The sequence below is a fragment of the Dermochelys coriacea genome, chromosome 8, assembly GCF_009764565.3.
Source record: "Dermochelys coriacea isolate rDerCor1 chromosome 8, rDerCor1.pri.v4, whole genome shotgun sequence".
NCBI classification, from domain to species: Eukaryota; Metazoa; Chordata; order Testudines; family Dermochelyidae; genus Dermochelys; species Dermochelys coriacea.
In genome coordinates this window covers 44,466,933-44,483,759 of record NC_050075.1, presented here as the reverse complement: position 1 = coordinate 44,483,759, position 16,827 = coordinate 44,466,933, and the positions used below count along the sequence as shown (strand labels likewise).

Genomic DNA, 16,827 nt, shown 5'->3' with positions numbered 1-16,827 from the left:
GCATGAAAGACCTCCTAAGCTTATTTCTACCAGCTTATGTTAAAAACTTCTCCAAGGCACAAATTCTTCCTTGTCCTTGGACAGTATTGCTGCCACCACCAAGTGAGTGCCACCACCAAAGATTCAGGAAAAGGACCACTTGGAGTTCCTGTTTCCCCAAAATATCCCCCCAAGTCCCTTTACCCCCTTTCCTGGGGAGGATTGAGAATAATATACCAACCAAATAGGTAAACAAGGTGAGCACAGACCAGACCCTTGGGTTTTTAGGACACTAAAAACCAATCAGGTTCTTAAAAGCAGAACTTTATTATCAAGAAAAAGTAAAAGAAGCACCTCTTTAAAATCAGGATGGAAGGTAATTTTACAGGGCAATAAGATTTAAAATAAAGAGGATTCCCCTCTAGGCAAAACTTTAAGGTTACAAAAAACAGGACTAAACCTCCCTCTTAGCATAGAGAAAATTTACAAGCTAAAACAAAACATAATCTAACGCATTTCCTTGCTTTACCTACAATTTTTGTAATCTTAGATGCTTATTTCAGGTAGGGTTTTAGGAGAAGGTTTTTTCCTGCTTGGTCCCGCTCTCTGTCCTGACAGAGCACAAACAAAACCTCCCCCCACAGATTTGAAAGGATCTTCTTCACTTATTGGTCCTTTTGGTCAGGTGCCAACCAGGTTATTTGAGCTTCTTAACCCCTTACAAGTAAAAGAGGGATTTTATGCTGTATGTTTATGACAACAAGTTTCTCCAACAAACCACTTCAATCTTATTCTGACACAGATATTTGTAGAGCCAGAGAAATCAGTGAAAAGAAGACTAGCTCTAAGTGATCTTGTACAGAGTAAGCACCTAGTCCATGTGGTATTTCAAAACAGAAAACAGACAGAATAAGATAACAACCTTCAGCTCTAAATGTTTATTGACTATGAAACAGAGGTACTTTCTGTGCTTTTGTTTCTTGGAAGTCATCAGGGATTAATGCATCCGATGAAGTGAGCTGTAGCTCACGAAAGCTTATGCTCTAATAAATTTGTTAGTCTCTAAGGTGCCACAAGTACTCCTTTTCTTTTTATCAGGGATTAAGTTCTCCATGAGCAACTATACAGAATAGGATACTTTAGGTGTACATTATTTCTATGGCTCCCATTTGCAGAGCAAACACTTTTCCGATTTCTCTGATGGGATTTTTGAAAAGGGCAGCTTTTGATCAGCACAAAGAAGTTTTATATATGGCCATAACGGCCAGGTAGCTGGCAGCTCTCAAATTTAAGGACACCAAGGAATAATTTTTTCTTTCCAGCACATTTAATCATGTAGACTGTTCTCCGGGGTTGAAGACAAGTTCCCAGCTTTATGCACCTCTTTCACAACAGAGTCTACAAGGTCAGCCTAGTGCAAGATGGAGAAAAATTAGAAACTCTTCCTGGGAACCTGGTATAAGTGCTCAGATTTCCTTGATACAGAAGGAAGAGAGAGTCAGGGTGATTCAAGACTTCCTTACCTAGCACCACCAAGCCCTCATTGATATCTCCATACCTCTCCCTAAGAGCTCCAGGATGCCAAAAAAATTGTATGGCTTCATTAGCAAGGCAGCTGCAGAGACAGAACCACAGCCACTGTGCACACTAAGTTCTGAAAAACTGAGGCATTACTTGGAGATGAGGAAGCAGCCGAGACTGCCACATCCAGAGAAACAGTAGCAGATGTACCTCCAGAAAGCATGTCCCATTGGCTCTTCTCTCTCCACCAAGAATCCCACTCCACATCAGCGGCAACATTTTCAATTTTCTTCACACAAAGCTATTTACTGAATTCTACCCAAATTCATGAACAGTTTTGGTGCCCCCAAAAAATGCATTTTTCAGTAAATTTACTGTTTACCGAAAAACCCCCACCCAGCTCTAGTCAACACCCCTCTTCCCATCAATAATACCCATTTAGATTTAGCGCTTGTCTTCACTACCAGGGTAAGTCGACCTAAGTTACGCTACTCCAGCTACATGAATAATGTAGCTGGAGTTGACGTAGCTTAGGTTGATTTATCCCAGTGTCTTCATTATGCTGCATTGATGGGAGATGCTCTCCCATGAACTTACCTTAATCTTCTTGGGGAGCTGGAGTACCGAGGTCTATCGGAAAGTGCTTTGCTGTCGATTTAGCAGGTCGTCACTAGACCTGCTAAATCGACCCCTGCTGCATCAAGTGCAGCAACATCGATCTCCCGTAGTGAAGACCAGATCTTATTTTAGTGTTGAAGACACTTAATAGGACAGAGGCTCTCAAGAACTTCCTGGGCTCACCAGACTCCCTTTGGAGTTAATTTGTGATCAAGTATACCAATGTCCATTTTCCTTAGAAGCAAGTTCACCAAAGCACTTAGCTCAGATCTAACTGGTATTGAGCACCCTTCAAATAGATAGACTAGACAGACCTGTACAAAGCCTTCCACAACACCAGACTTCATCCAACACTGCTTTGGAGGGAATATTAGAGGACCTGATCCCACATATCCTGAGGAAGAGTAGTGGTGGCTCAGTGCAGAACATGATTACAGGTCGTATGACATCATCTACATGCTTAGAGTGTCTCATGGGGGCTTTGCCAAGTGGATCAGATAGAAAGTCCAATGCAGGAGACAGATCCCATCAGCCCAGGTGTGGAGGCCCTATTCTCGAGGGATGATCTGGGGAATTACAAATCAGTAAATCTCACATCTGTACCTAGTGAATTGGTTGAATGGATTCTTTAAACTAGAACAAAAACATCTGAAAGATATGACAGGGAAAGGAAAGTTGTCTTTCGCCAATTAGACTTGCATGCATGTGAAAGCAGGGGACAAATGAGAACCAGGTGATGTAATTTACATTTTCAAAAACGCTTTCACATGATCCCTCACAAGAGGCTGTTAAAGAAACTAAGTAGTCATGGGGTGAGAGGCAAAGTGCTGTCATGGCTCAAAAACTGGCAGAGACAAGAAAATAGTAAGAATAAGTGGTCAACTTTCATCATGATAAAAGGTTAACAGCGCAATGTCTCAAGGATCTCCATTAGGTCCAGTGTTTAACATCTCGTTAATGATCTGGAAAGGTGGGCGGAGCAGTGAGGTAACAAACTTTCCACAGGACAAAAAGTTATTTATGTTAGAGAAACCTAACCAAGTTAGGTGAACAGACAACACAATGGCAAGTGAAATTCAATGCTGATAACTGCAAGGTAATGTACATTGAAGGGGAAAGTCAATGAAGACCTCTGCTCAATGGGCAAGTGCAGATGAAAAAGCTAACAATTTTGTATAATGCAGAATAGATATATATAAATCAATGATGAAGCCTCAACTGGAACACTGTGTACAGTACTGGCCTTCCCACCTCAAAAAGGGTATTGAAATAGAGAGGTTTCACACACTGAAAGCAAGACTGATTGGTGCATGGAAAACTCCTGTGGCAATAGTTTGAAGAAATGGGTTGATTACCATTGAAAGGAGACAAAGAAGGGACATGATAAAAACATATAACATAATAGATGGTCTAGCGAAGGTAGATCAAGACATTCTGTTCTCCCTGTGTCATAACACAAGAACAAGGGGACATTCAATGAAATTGATAGGTGGGAAATTCAAAATGTGTCAGAGGAAATACTACATCACATGCATAATTAAACTCTGGAATTTATTGCCACAGAATGTCACTGAAGTCAAGAATTTTGAATCTTGCTAAGAGGGATGGGTGTTTTATGTAGGTTTAATGCAATCTCTGTTAGGGATTGAGAGCTTCACGGTGGTGCAGATTACTCACATCTGCCTACATGGGGCTTCTTGCCCCTTCCTCTGACGCATCCAGTGTCTACCACCATCGGCGAATAAATAATGGGGCTGATGGACCATGGGTCTGTTCTAACATGGCAATCCTGTGTTTCAATGTCAGAGTCTTTTCTCTGACTCTCCTAGGGCTCAGGATCAGATCTCATGGATCCAATACATCAGATGAACACTGATTCTGAGCCCCTAGAACTCATTTCAATAATTCTCCACCAGGCACCATAGCCACAACTACCCCTCTCAGCCTGGGGGAGGCTTAGTGGGCACATTATTCACATCTGGGGAGGCTTTTCAAGAAGAGGTCTCCACAATTCATGCACCACCACACCACCTTGCTGGACCCATGTCTTTTGGTCTTTCTGAAGAATTTGTAGGCATCACAAGCACAGCCATTGGCAGCAGAGTGGCTCTTCCCCAAGGCATAAAAGGCACCTTTTAGGCCTATCTGAAACAAAGAACTTACCCGGGTGATTAGGAAGGGCTCCTAAATGCAAGGTTTTTTGATGATCTGCCATCTTGGGCAAAGCTGGAGGCAACCCAAGATAGCAAAAACTACCAGTATGTATCTATTATCAAATATAAGACCTGACTCTGAATTGCATCCCTGATTTAGATTAGATATAAACTACAATCATTTTAAGATAACATGATGAAAAACAAAGATAATTTCATGACCACTCTATGAGGCAGACAGCGAAACCGAGGTATTGTTAGAGGGGATTTTAAGCCTTCTGACTTAAAATGTTGGGCTTTAGTGAATCGTACATGCCCCTAACTGCCAACTATTGCCCGAAAACAGTTCCATGATCTAGTGGTTGCACATGCAGCTCCTACCGGGGGGCTCTTTGGAGGCACTAATATAAATGAGAAAAATGAATGATGTGGAAAGTCACTGGTAGTATGAAATGATTGGGTGTGCTGACAGGGTGGTGGCTGGTGAAGTGCTTTGGGATGGGATGGTGATGGAGAAGTGGTCGAAAGGAGATACATCACCACATTAAACCACTCTTCATCTCGTCCATCCCCTCTCTCTTCACCTCCTCTAGAAAACACAGTAAACTTGGAAAAGACCTAGTAAGTGAAGAGATCTGTAAGACAAAATACAAAAGTCACAAAAATGCTCCATTTTCTCAAGCTAATACAGCAATGTATTTTTAGTAATTACCTAAAGACATTAATCACCTCACTATAAGGTCTGGTCTTCACTTGAAGGGGTTTCCTGGTATAGCTGTACCAGCAACCTGCCCCCAGTGGAGAGAGAGCTTATACCAGTTCCCCAAACAGACTATATTATATGAGCAAAACAACATTTTTGCTGGTATAACAACATCTAAGTAGGACTTCCTCATAGCTATGTCAGAGGGGAGGGAGAATGGTCAACACAGCTATGCCAGCCAAATTTATAAGTGTAGACCAGGTCTTAGTAGGAGAAAGTGACCAAAGATGATGTCAGCAGGAGTTAGAACAACTGTCTTATCTGTTAGTCTCATCTCATCCACCAATCCAGACTCAGTACCGGCAGTCCAGCCCTCTTCATCTTGGAGACAAGTTTATGCAAATGTCATTCAGTGCCATGGTACAAGCCCCTCAAGAGACGGCTTGGCACATTCAAAGAGTACTTCCAAAGCTGGAAGATCACTACGAACATGAGGGAACAAGAGGAACATGTGTTCTGTATTGGCAGATGTTGATTCTACCAGAGATCATTTAACATATTAAAGTTGTACTGTTTCCTTAGTGGTCATCTGCTAATCCAGACTCATTATTGGGAATTAGCAAGCAGCGCAGAATGATATTGAAGATCTGATCAATATTTCATAATTCATACTCAATGCAATCTTAGCTAAAGCAGGAATTTAAATCCCTTTGAATATGAATTTACCCTCAAACTGTGGATGAAGCTGAATGTGGATGGCAGACTCCGGGATGAATTGTGGTCAAGTACATTGGAATCTTTTCTGGGATCTCCCAGGATTTGCATCCCTGAGCTGCAGCTCTTCCACCTTTGCAGGGTGCAGTGTGCCCTCCCCCCACAATGGCTAGCTCTGCCAATTTGTGCAGGAGGTAGAAGAGAGAAAAGGGATCATAATCCAACCTTTTCCCCTCCCATCCCTGCCCCCTTTTTAACAGCTAACCCCCAATGGAGATGCTACAGGGAACAGGACTGCACTCTCCCATAGCTTCTTACCAGTCTCTGTACATTTTAGTGCAAGGATGCTCATTGCTTCTTGCACTCCCATGGAAGGGCCTGCCAGCATCACAAACATTATACCACTCACTGCTTGGTAAAGATTTAAAATTTCTGAAAAGTTAGAAGCAAATATATTCAGTAGTTTAGGGCTCAGTGAGCTGATTACTTTGAGATTTCAGAGCCAGTATCACCTTTCTAACCGGGTTAATTTAAAGCCTTTGTTTTATCACTTGAAATGTCATGGAGAAGTACTATGGTGCTGAAAATTATCCTGTGCATAGCCCATTTTTTGCCCTCACAAAATTAGTATTACTTGTTACTGTATCTATTTTTGCAACAGAAGCTGAAGAAAGTGGTTTCTGTCAAAAGAGTAAATTTAAACATGAGAAATGAGAGCACAAGATCTTACAGCAATTTTTTCAATCTAGCTCTTTTATATTTGTCAGCCTTCTTGGCAGAGAAAAGTCATGCCACTTCAGGCTGACTTGACCAAAATTCCTCCCGGAGGCTGCCAGCCACACTGTGGCACTTTTATTCACCAGTACACAGGGCAGGCCCATGCTCACGGGATTAAAAGGTGCCCAAATCCCACTGTAATTATATGGGAGCTGGGATGCTTAACCCTTGTGGGTTCCTTTGAAAAATCCTGCCTGAAGCTCTGCTCCCTGGTGCAACAGATGAGAAGCACAGGACCAGAGTCACAACAATTAAAGTAAGAAAGCATCGACCCTCATGCCTGAAGAGAAGCTTAAAGTAAGAACAGTTTCTTAGAGACAAATCCACTTCTTAAGTACAATCCAAGCTGAAGTTAACCAGTGGATTCAGCTGCCCTGGCCCCATACAGTTGTACATACACTTCACTTGAATGTAGATGCCCCTTAAACAAACAGGTGCACTCTCCACCTTAAAAACCATGGATTGCTTTGTCCATGAACAAAGGGCTATGGTAAAGCCCTGATGACACCTAAAAACAACTGCCACTGTGGTTGTCTATTAGCTTTTTACACTTCCTCTTCCTGTCCGCCCCTCTGCTTCCAGGATGTGGGGCCTAGCCTTCCTGGCTCCACTCACCAGACGGTTTGTGGCATTCCCTCCGTGTCTGCCTCTGAGGGCTTCCTTGTTACAGAAACCTAGAGATGATTTTGGGGGAGCTTCACCAAGAACCACCTGAGAAAGTTTGCCAATGACAAATGCAGGAAGTTGCCTGACATCAGGGTTTACCCGCAATGCCAGGTAGACCACAGTTGAGCTTCCTGAAGGTGAGAGCAGCTGATCATTACTGATGACAACAGTTTGTGGACATTGCGCAATGAAACCATGATTGAATCCTCAGAGAAGAGGAGTAAAGGAGAGGAAAAATCAAGAGCATTCCCCAGCAAAGTGGGGAGTCTCCACAGATTGTTAGCTTTGCTGCAGGGTCAGGAAGGCTGGGCTGAAAGCACCAAACAGCTTCCAAGGGCTGAATTTGGGCACCAACAGAGAAATTCATATTTGCAATGTGAGGTGGGCCAGACTGCAAAGAATTGCGCCTGGCAGATGGCTTCTTCAACAAGTAGGGGCTTTAATACTACTCAGTCCTGTTCTTCCCAGGATGCAGCACAGATTACATTAGGGTATCCACAATACTGCTCCACATAGGACATGGCATAGATATTAAGAGTGATTTGCTATAAAGGAGACATTCAAATTGCAAATAGCTTAAATTGGACTCAGCTTGACAACCAAACTCTACAAGAGGAGGCTGTAGAACAACACTATGAAGGCTTAGCACTTACATCCTCCAACCATTTCACAAAATGTAACATCTCTATCGGCCAAGCATAGTAATAAGCTTGCCTACACATACATAAATTGTGACCACACTTTTTTCCCAAAAAAGCGATAAGTGGAGCAGCATTGCATCAATTCAAGATCATCCCACAGGATTTTGGCTTCCAAAGCAGTGCCTGCCTTTACTGAATCATAAGAGACCAGCAGTATAAGCTGTCACTTTCAAAAGAGATTCCACGAAACAGTTTTTTCTTCCCAGCCCATCTCAGTTAAAAATTAGCAAAACTCTACTCTACAGCTGTAAACAGTTGAAAATTAGTTTGGCTACACAAGAGAGGTTCCCCATGCCTCACCAAAATACACATGCAAGACATGTAAAGATCTGTTCCTGCAGCTCCATATCTGGTTATTTTAAGAAATCCCAACCACAGAAGTATCCAAACCCCGCAGGGTTGATAGCAATAATCCTTGCATTTACCCAACATTATTCACTTGGATTTGAGGGACAATTTAATTCTGAGGATGTCTCAGTGGGCTAGTAATAGTAGCAGCCCCTCTGAATGTTTATGTGATAACCCTACTAGATTATGGTGAAGTAGTAATAACATTAAACAAAGGATGACCCCCAGCTGTGCTGGATGGGCACGGAATACTGGCAACATGTCACAGTACCATGCAAAGATTCAAGACAGAAAGATGCATCCTGGTGGGAAACTCATGCTACACCATTTAGATGTCTCTCTAAAGAGTAACAATGATATCTTTTGTCTGAAGTGCACAGTGCACTTTGAACACAATATTTATCTAATTTATTTTGACATGGGAGAATAACATGGATATAAAAAGTGAAGATTTCCTTCGCATGAAAAGTAGTTTGCTACATTCATGGGAGATGCCAGGTAAAGACTAACATTTCCAAACAAATTTTGTTGTGAAAATGAAGCTAAGGTTGCAGGAAAGTATCATTGGATTGAATGTATATTGCTTTAAATGAACATTATGAGTTAAAGATTAGAAACGCAAAAGTTCAGAGTCAAGGTTAATCTAAAAGAAATCCAAATCACTGAAAGTGTGAACATTCAATGTTAAAACAACTCTGCCCTCATAGGTCTTAAAAATTTGTGCACCATAAAGTATTGAAAATGTGTGCCAGAGAACGTTAATCTTTTGTGTTTTGTACACATGCTTCTCCAATACCACCTGTGCTGTTTGATCACCATACTAACCTTTGCTCTTCAATGTAAGTGCTACAGTTACAAGATCTGGACACATTTTAGCTGTTGTCTAGTGACACCGATAACTGATCGCCACCTGCCATATGACCTGTTTCAGTGAGGTGCCAACACCTCATGTAAGGCACTTAATGTCCTCAGCACTTCACTGAATCGAGCCCTCAGTTCAGAGTAGAGGTAGCAGTGAAAATACTGAGATATTGCTGAAGGTGGAACTGCTTGTTATGGATAAAGCAGTTTGGGTTGTATACATTCAGCTTTAATTTTGAATTCTCATGGCGTCTAAAGTCTGCCGGGTCTAAAATGCCAGTGTTCTTGAAAGATAACGTACATAAAGCTCTGATGTGCCCGCAACCTTAACTTTACCTTAAAATGAAGGTAATTCCCACACAAACCTTTTCTGTAAAATTCTAGAGAGCAAAGGGGATAAGGTATGCAGCATTCCTTTCCTTCCCCTTGCTTTTGCAGAAGGGGAGCCTTGTTAATGCACATGTAAGATCCTCCAGAGAACACCCATCTCCTGCAGACCTTAGCATGTACACAGGAGGAGGGCCTCTGCCCCTTAAGGGCCTTCGAAGGATCATGACAAACTTCCTGAGCCTAGCAACCCACAGCCCAAGAGGCTCACTGTTGGGAACTCCAGCCTTTGCCTCTGAAAGCCTTGAGAATTTAACCACAGCCCCAACCTTCCCACAGCCTTAGCAAAATCATGGCCTATCAGGAACCTCTCCCTCACATGAGCTGTAGGATGGGCTAGTCAGCAGCCCCTGCCAACAAACCTGTATGCCTAGCTAGGCTCATGATGCCCCAACAAGGCAGAGTGGCCTCTTCAGGAACTATTACTAAGTGTCATGAGAGGGGTCAAAAGGGTACCCCATAAATATAAGGCTCACGAGGACCCCCAAATCAGCTTAAAGCTTGCAGATGCTGCAGGCCAAAACAAATCTTTTAAGGTCTGCAGTGTGGGGCAAGCATGAGAGCTCAAAGTTCATTGGGGTTTTCCCACTGAGTGCCTCCCTCATGCCCTCCAAGGCCCCTGCTCTCTCCAGCTTCGTGCTCTGCACGTCTCCTGCAGGTTAGGGCTAGGAGAGGCAGCCACTCTTCAAACATGAATTATTTTCCTCCACTCTTTTCGTAAGCTCAGACATAGAGAAAAGTGTTACAAGTCAAGCTGTGGGACACCTCACTCACTGATGTGTTTTCACTTAAAAACAAATTTTCTGCTTAAGTTCAATTTTGGTGGAAAGTTATTTTCCATTTACAAGCCTCCTTTATGACTGGTTTACAATGAGGCTAATTATCTGTACCAGGAAAAAAGCTAGAAAGATTTTATGAAACCTTCAGTCTCCAGCAGCCAAATTCCCTACCTTACGCTTGCCTGAGCTGCTGATCCAGAGATTTTCGTATTTAAAAAACTTTAATATGGCCTAATCTAGTGTACAGCTTTGAAGATTACTAGATCTCATAGGAAACTACAATTAAGCTTTGTTTGTTTATTTTATAAGGAGCAAATCGCATTAGAGGTCCACAAGAGTACAAGAAGCCTGTGTTTAGGGTCATAATTCATGAACAATTTGTCCATTTCACTTTACATTTGCAGGAAAAATTCTACATTGGCTCCAGATGTAGTCTACTAGTTTTGCAGCTGTTTCTTTACTGGTGGATTTTGAAGTGGGGGCAAAATTACATTCAATTAAAAGTCAGTTGCAAACTAAAGAGTGGCTGGTACCGCACCATAATCACACTGATGCATTTACCTAGCCCTGGTTTACACTATGAGTTTAGGTCAGATTTAGCAGTGTTTGATCGGTTTAGCCCTGCACCCGTCCACACTACAAAGCCATTTTTTCCGACTTTAAGGGATCTTAAAACCGGTTTCTGTACTCCTTCACGACGAGTAGATTAGTGCTGAAATTGACCTCACTGGGTTGAATTTGGAGTAGTGTGGACGTAATTTGATAGTATTGGCCTCTGGGAGATATCCCAGAGTGCTCCATTGTGACTGCTCTGGACAGCACTCTCAACTCAGATGCACTGGCCAGGTAGACAGGAAAAGCCCTGCAAACTTTTGAATTTCCTTTCCTATTTGGCCAGTGTGGTGAGCTCATCAGCAGAGGTGACCATGCAGAGCTATTCAGCATAGGTGACCATGGAGTCCCAGAATCGCAAAAGAGCTCCAACATGGACCAAACGAGAGGTACTGGATCTGATTGCTGTATGGGGAGACGAATCCGTGCTATTAGAACTCCATTCCAAAAGATGAAATGCCAAAATATTTGAAAAAATCTCCAAGGGCATGAAGGACAGAGGCTATCACAGGGACCCGCAGCAGTGCCGAGTGAAACTTAAGGAGTTTAGGCAAGTCTACCAAAAAACCCAAGAGGCAAATGCCCGCTCGGGGTCAGAGCCGCAGATATGCCACTTCTATGATGAGCTGCATGCAATTCTAGAGGGTGCCCCACCACTGCTCCACCCCTGTACATGGACTCCTGCAAGGGGAGAGTCTCACGCAACAGGGATGAGGATTTTGGGGACGAGGAAGATGATGAGGAGGGGGAAGTTGAAGATAGCACACACCAGGCAAACGGAGAAACTGTTCTCCCCGACAGCCAGGAACTGTTTATCACCTTGGAGCCAATATCCTCCCAACCTGGGCTCCTGGACCTTGAAGGCGGAGAAGGCAGCTCTGGTGAGTGTACCTTTGTAAATATAATACACTGTTTAAAAGCAAGTGTGTTTAATGATTAATTTGCCCTGAAGACTTGAGATGCATTCGCGGCCAGTACAGCTACTGGAAAAGTCTGTTAACGTGTATGGGGATGGAGCGGAAATCCTCCAGGGACATCTCAATGAAGCTCTCCTGGATGGATTCCCAAAGCCTTTGCAAAAGGTTTCTGGGGAGGGCAGCCTTATTCCGTCCTCCATGGTAAGACACTTTACCACGGCAGGCCAGCAGCACATAGTCTGGAATTATTGCATAACAAAGCATGGCAGCATATGGTACCAGTGTTTGCTGGCATTCAAGCAACATCCGTTCTTTATCTCTCTGTGTTATCCTCAGGAGAGTGATATCATTCATGGTCACCTGGTTGAAATAGGGGAATTTAATTAAGGGGACATTCAGAGGTGGCCATTCCTGCTGGGCTGTTTGCCTGTGGCTGAACAGAAATCATCCCTGCTGTTACCCATGCGGTGGGGGTAGGGGCAAAGCGATCATCCCAGAGAATTCGGTGAGTGGGGCGGGGGTGGGCAGGTGGTAGTTGGTTTTGTGCTGCACTTTAACCTGAAAACCGCAGCCCCTCCTTTTAAATGGCCAACCCATTTTAAAGGGCAAACCCAACGGGTGCTTGGTATGTGAAATTAGGGTGCTGCTGTTTGAAACTGTTCCCACATGTTAGGAAAGCTAAAGAAGCATGTGTGATCTCGCACCATACCAGCAGGCCCTCCATATAAGAGGCAAAATGCGACCTTGTAAATAAACCACACGTGCTACGTAATGTTAACAGCTTGGTTCACCATGAAAGAGTCTACCCATTGTTCTCTAAAATCTCTTTTAAAGTCTCTTTTTTAAAGATGACTAATCTCCCTTTTTTCCCTCCCGCAGCTACAAATGTTTCAGCGCTCCCCCTATCATCTCAGTCCCAGAGGCTATCAAAGATTAGAAGCCCAAAAAATCACACTTGCGATGAAATGTTCCCTGAGCTCATGCAGGCCTCCCACGCTGAAAGAGCCCAGCACAATGCATTGTGGGAGACAATGTCAGAGTCCAGGAAAGCACAAAATGAATGCGAGGACAGGAGGGATGAGGAAGAGAAGAGGAGGCATCAGCGTGATGAAAGGAGGCATGATACAATGCTGAGGCTACTGGAGGATCAAATGGATGTGCTCCGGCGTATGGTTGAGGTTCAGGAAAGGCAGCAGGAGCACAGACCGCCGCTGCAGCCCCTGTGTAACCAACCACCTTCCTCCCGAAGTTCCATAGGCTCTTCACTCAGATGCCCAAGATCTGCGGTGGGGGGGGCCTCCAGGCACCCAAACACCCCACCCCAGAGGACTGCGCAAGCAACAGAAAGCTGGCATTCAATAAGTTTTGAAGTACAGTGTAGCCTTGTCCTTCCATCCTCCCCTCCCCCACCCGGTGCTTCTCTCGTCCCCCACACCTCCCGGGCTACCTTGGCAGTTATCCCCCCATTTGTGTGACGAATTAATAAAGAATGCATGATTTGAAACAACAATGACTTTATTGCCTCTGCAAGCAGTGATCAAAGGGGGGAGGGGAGGGTGGTTGGCTTACAGAGAAGTAGAGTGAACCAAGGGGGCGTTTCATCAAGAAACAAACAGAACTTTCGCACTGTAGCCTGGCCAGTCATGAAACTGGTTTTCAAAGATTCTCTGATGCGCAGCGCGCCCTGCTGTGCTCTTCTAACCGCCCTGGTGTTTGGCTGTGTGTAATCAGCAGCCAGGCGATTTGCTTCAAACTCCCACGCCGCCATAAACATCTCTCCCTTACTCTCACAGAGATTGTGGAGCACACAGCGAGCAGTAATAACAATGGGAATATTGGTTTCAGTGAGATTTAACCGAGTCAGTAAACGCGCCAGCGCGCTTTTAAACATCCAAATACACACACTACCACCATTCTGCACTTGCTCAGCCTATACTTGAACAGCTCCTGACTACTGTCCAGGGTGCCTGTGTATGGCTTCATGAGCCAGGGCATTAAGGGGTAGTCTGGGTCCCCAAGAATAACTATAGGCATTTCAACTTCCCCAACAGTTATTTTCTGTTCTGGAAAGTAAGTCCCTTGCTGCAGCCATTCCCACAGACCAGAGTTCCTAAAGATGCGAGCGTCATGTACCTTTCCTAGCCATCCCACGCTGATGTTGGTGAAATGTTCCTTGTGATCCACCAGTGCTTGCAGCACCATGAAAAGTACCCCTTTCGGTTTACATACTGGCTGACTTGGTGGTCTGGTACCAAGATAGGGATATGTGTTCTGTCTATCGCCCCACCGCAGTTAGGGAATCCCATTGCAGCAAAGCCATCCACTATGACCTGCACATTTCCCAGAGTCACTACCCTTGACAGCAGCAGCTCAGTGATCGCATTGGCTACTTGCATCACAGCAGCCCCCACAGTAGATTTGCCCACTCCAAATTGATTTCCGACTGACTGGTAGCTGTCTGGCATTGCAAGCTTCCACAGGGCTATCGCCACTTGCTTGTGAACTGTGAGGTCTGCTCTCATCTTTGGTATTCTGGCACTTCAGGGCAGGGGAAAGCAAGACACAAAGTTCCATGAAAGTGCCCTTACACATACAAAAGTTTCGCAGCCATTGGGAATCGTCCCAGACCTGCAACACTATGCGGTCCCACCAGTCTATGCTTGTTTCCCGGGCCCAGAATCGGCATTCCACAGCATGAGCCTGCCCCAATGCCACCAGGATGGCCAAATTGCCAGGGCCCGTACTTTGAGAGAAGTCTGTGTCCATGTCCTCATCACGCTCCTCACCGCGCTGCCATCACCTACTCGCCTGCTTTTGCAGGTTCTGATTCTGCATATACTGCTAGATAATGCACCTGGTGTTTAGAGCGGTCACAACTGCTGCGGTGATCTGAGCAAGCTCCATGCTTGCCGTGGTATGATGTGAGCAGGAGAGCAGAGTGGCAGCGGAAGCGGCGGGTAGATGACGATGCTGACAGCAATATGGCGTCCGCAAGGAACAAGGCGCAAAACAATTGTCAGCCGTTGCTTTCATGGAGGGAGGGAGGGGTAGGCTGCAGCAGACGGTGCTGCTGGCTGGGAGAGCTATCCCTCTGCCAATATTCCAGGCAGGACTGAATCTCCATTAGACAAAACTTAAAGAAGAGAATGACCTGAGTCACTCCCATTTATGTGCAGGCGCCCCTGATAGACTTTACCGAGGTCCGCCAGGGCACCCATGTCTGTCCAGCTGCCCCCGACAGACCTCACTGAGATCTGCTAGGAGCACCCATGTCTGCCCAGGTGCCCCGAACAACCTGACCAAGGCTGGCCAGAGCACCCAGGAGACGACGAGGACGGCTACTAGTCATACTGCACTATCTGCTGCCACAAGGCAATGAGCTGCTGCTGTGTAGCAATGCAGTCCCATGTCTGCCAGCACCCAAGAGACGTACGGTGACAGTGAGCTGAGCAGGTTCCATGTTTGCCGTGGTATGGCATCTGCATGGGTAACCTATGAAAAAAAGGCGCAAAATGATTGTCTGCCATTGCTTTCACGGAGGGAGGGAGGGAGGGAATGGGGGCCTGATGACATACCCATACCACACACGACAATGTTTTTTGCCCCATCGGGCATTGGGATCTCAAGCCAGAATTCCAATGGGCGGCAGAGACTGTGGGAACTCTGGGATAGCTACCCCAGTGCAACACTCCGGAAGTCGACGCTAACCTCAGTACTGTGGACGCACTCCGCTGACTTAATGGTCTTAATGGTTTTAAGTGGGAACACACACAATCGACCGTATAAAATAGCTTTCTAAAAATTGGACTTCTATAAATTCAACCTAATTTCGTAGTGCAGACATACCCTTAGTTTTGCTCTTTATGAGGGCCAGAATCATCTCACTATTCAACAAGACAGCATGTCCTGTAGGCTGCTCCCTTACATCTTGTACAATATTTTCCTGAACACCACACAACTTTGTACACAGTACAGTTGCATTTTTATGCAGCTGTGGAATGTGTGCTATAGCTGTAAGGTAACAGCATCCTGCAGTAGTCACAAAGGCACAATCCAAGTGAAGATTCAGTCACATGTATTTGGTGCAATTATTTTTTTATATCTCAATGCATGTCAAGCCATAGAAAAGAAATGGCACAGCAGGAGTAACATATGATTCCCATATATTCTCCCTCTCTTTCCCCTCACCAATATACCATATCCCTGATCTGTTGGGACCACCACCCACTGGTAAAATGAGAATTTATCCTCCATTGTTGTGGTGGCTTTGATGTGATCACCATCCGCTAAGAATTTCACCAACACTCACCATCACAGGCTACTCAGCAGGTGTTAACAGCTTTCAGACACTCCCACCCTAAACTAGATTTAAACTGGTGAGTAAAAGCTTTTGCATCCCAGTCCTATGAGCCACTGAGCCCCAGCAGAAATATGTTACACAGTACCTACCTGTCCACTGTGGGAGGCAGTGGCAGTTGTAAGTGTTCACACCATCCACACAAATCCCGCCGTTCTGGCAATTATGATTTGGGCAGTCATCAATATTCTGCTCGCAGATGCTTCCTTCAAAGCCTGGCCAAATTTGAAACATATGAGACTGAAATTATTTTCAGGGGTCCGTTAAAGAGGATTACCCGTCTGTGTGAAGTGGTGTTTAACATGCTTTCCCTGTTGGTCTAGCTCCCTGCTGCACAATGGAGCAGCAGTCTGAACCAAGACTTGTCAGTAACAATATTCTGCCATTACCGAGCCCAAAGGGCTTGGACAGGTAGGTTGGCTTGTACAAGTAAAACAATTGTACTCCAGTCAGCTAAAGACTTAAGTCCCTTTACTGATCCTTCCCCTCCCTAGCTTGGGGGAAATGGGTCGGACCAAGCAACAAGAACATATCCCAGGAGTTATGAACATCAGCAGTTTGACTGGCCCCAATCTAGGCAGTATCTGGTGGCTGGTCCCCTATCACCTTTCTCTGTTCTCTTTATAGACTTTCCTGTTGCCTTAACGGAAACATGCTGCAGCAGCTGTTAGTGCCTTTTGATAATACCCGGCTCCCAGGTGTGTCTACTTGGGTTAGCTTCATCTCACCCAACC

At 44.8% G+C, this 16,827-nt stretch overlaps 1 protein-coding gene across 2 annotated transcripts in view; it reads right to left on the bottom strand.

The window, feature by feature from the left end:
• Positions 1-16,827, bottom strand: part of NOTCH2 (notch receptor 2) — a 141,603-nt gene that overhangs the window by 78,766 nt on the left and 46,010 nt on the right. The window contains exons 5-6 of one of the 2 annotated variants that reach the window (XM_043520154.1): positions 16,186-16,308; positions 539-4,906 (exon numbers count right to left, since the gene is read on the bottom strand). In XM_043520154.1, the coding sequence (XP_043376089.1) occupies positions 4,890-4,906; positions 16,186-16,308 (140 nt within the window). In that variant the 3' untranslated portion in view covers positions 539-4,889. Of the gene's footprint in view, positions 1-538; positions 4,907-16,185; positions 16,309-16,827 lie in introns of those variants that run through there. The other variant, XM_038413057.2, reaches the window with a different exon arrangement.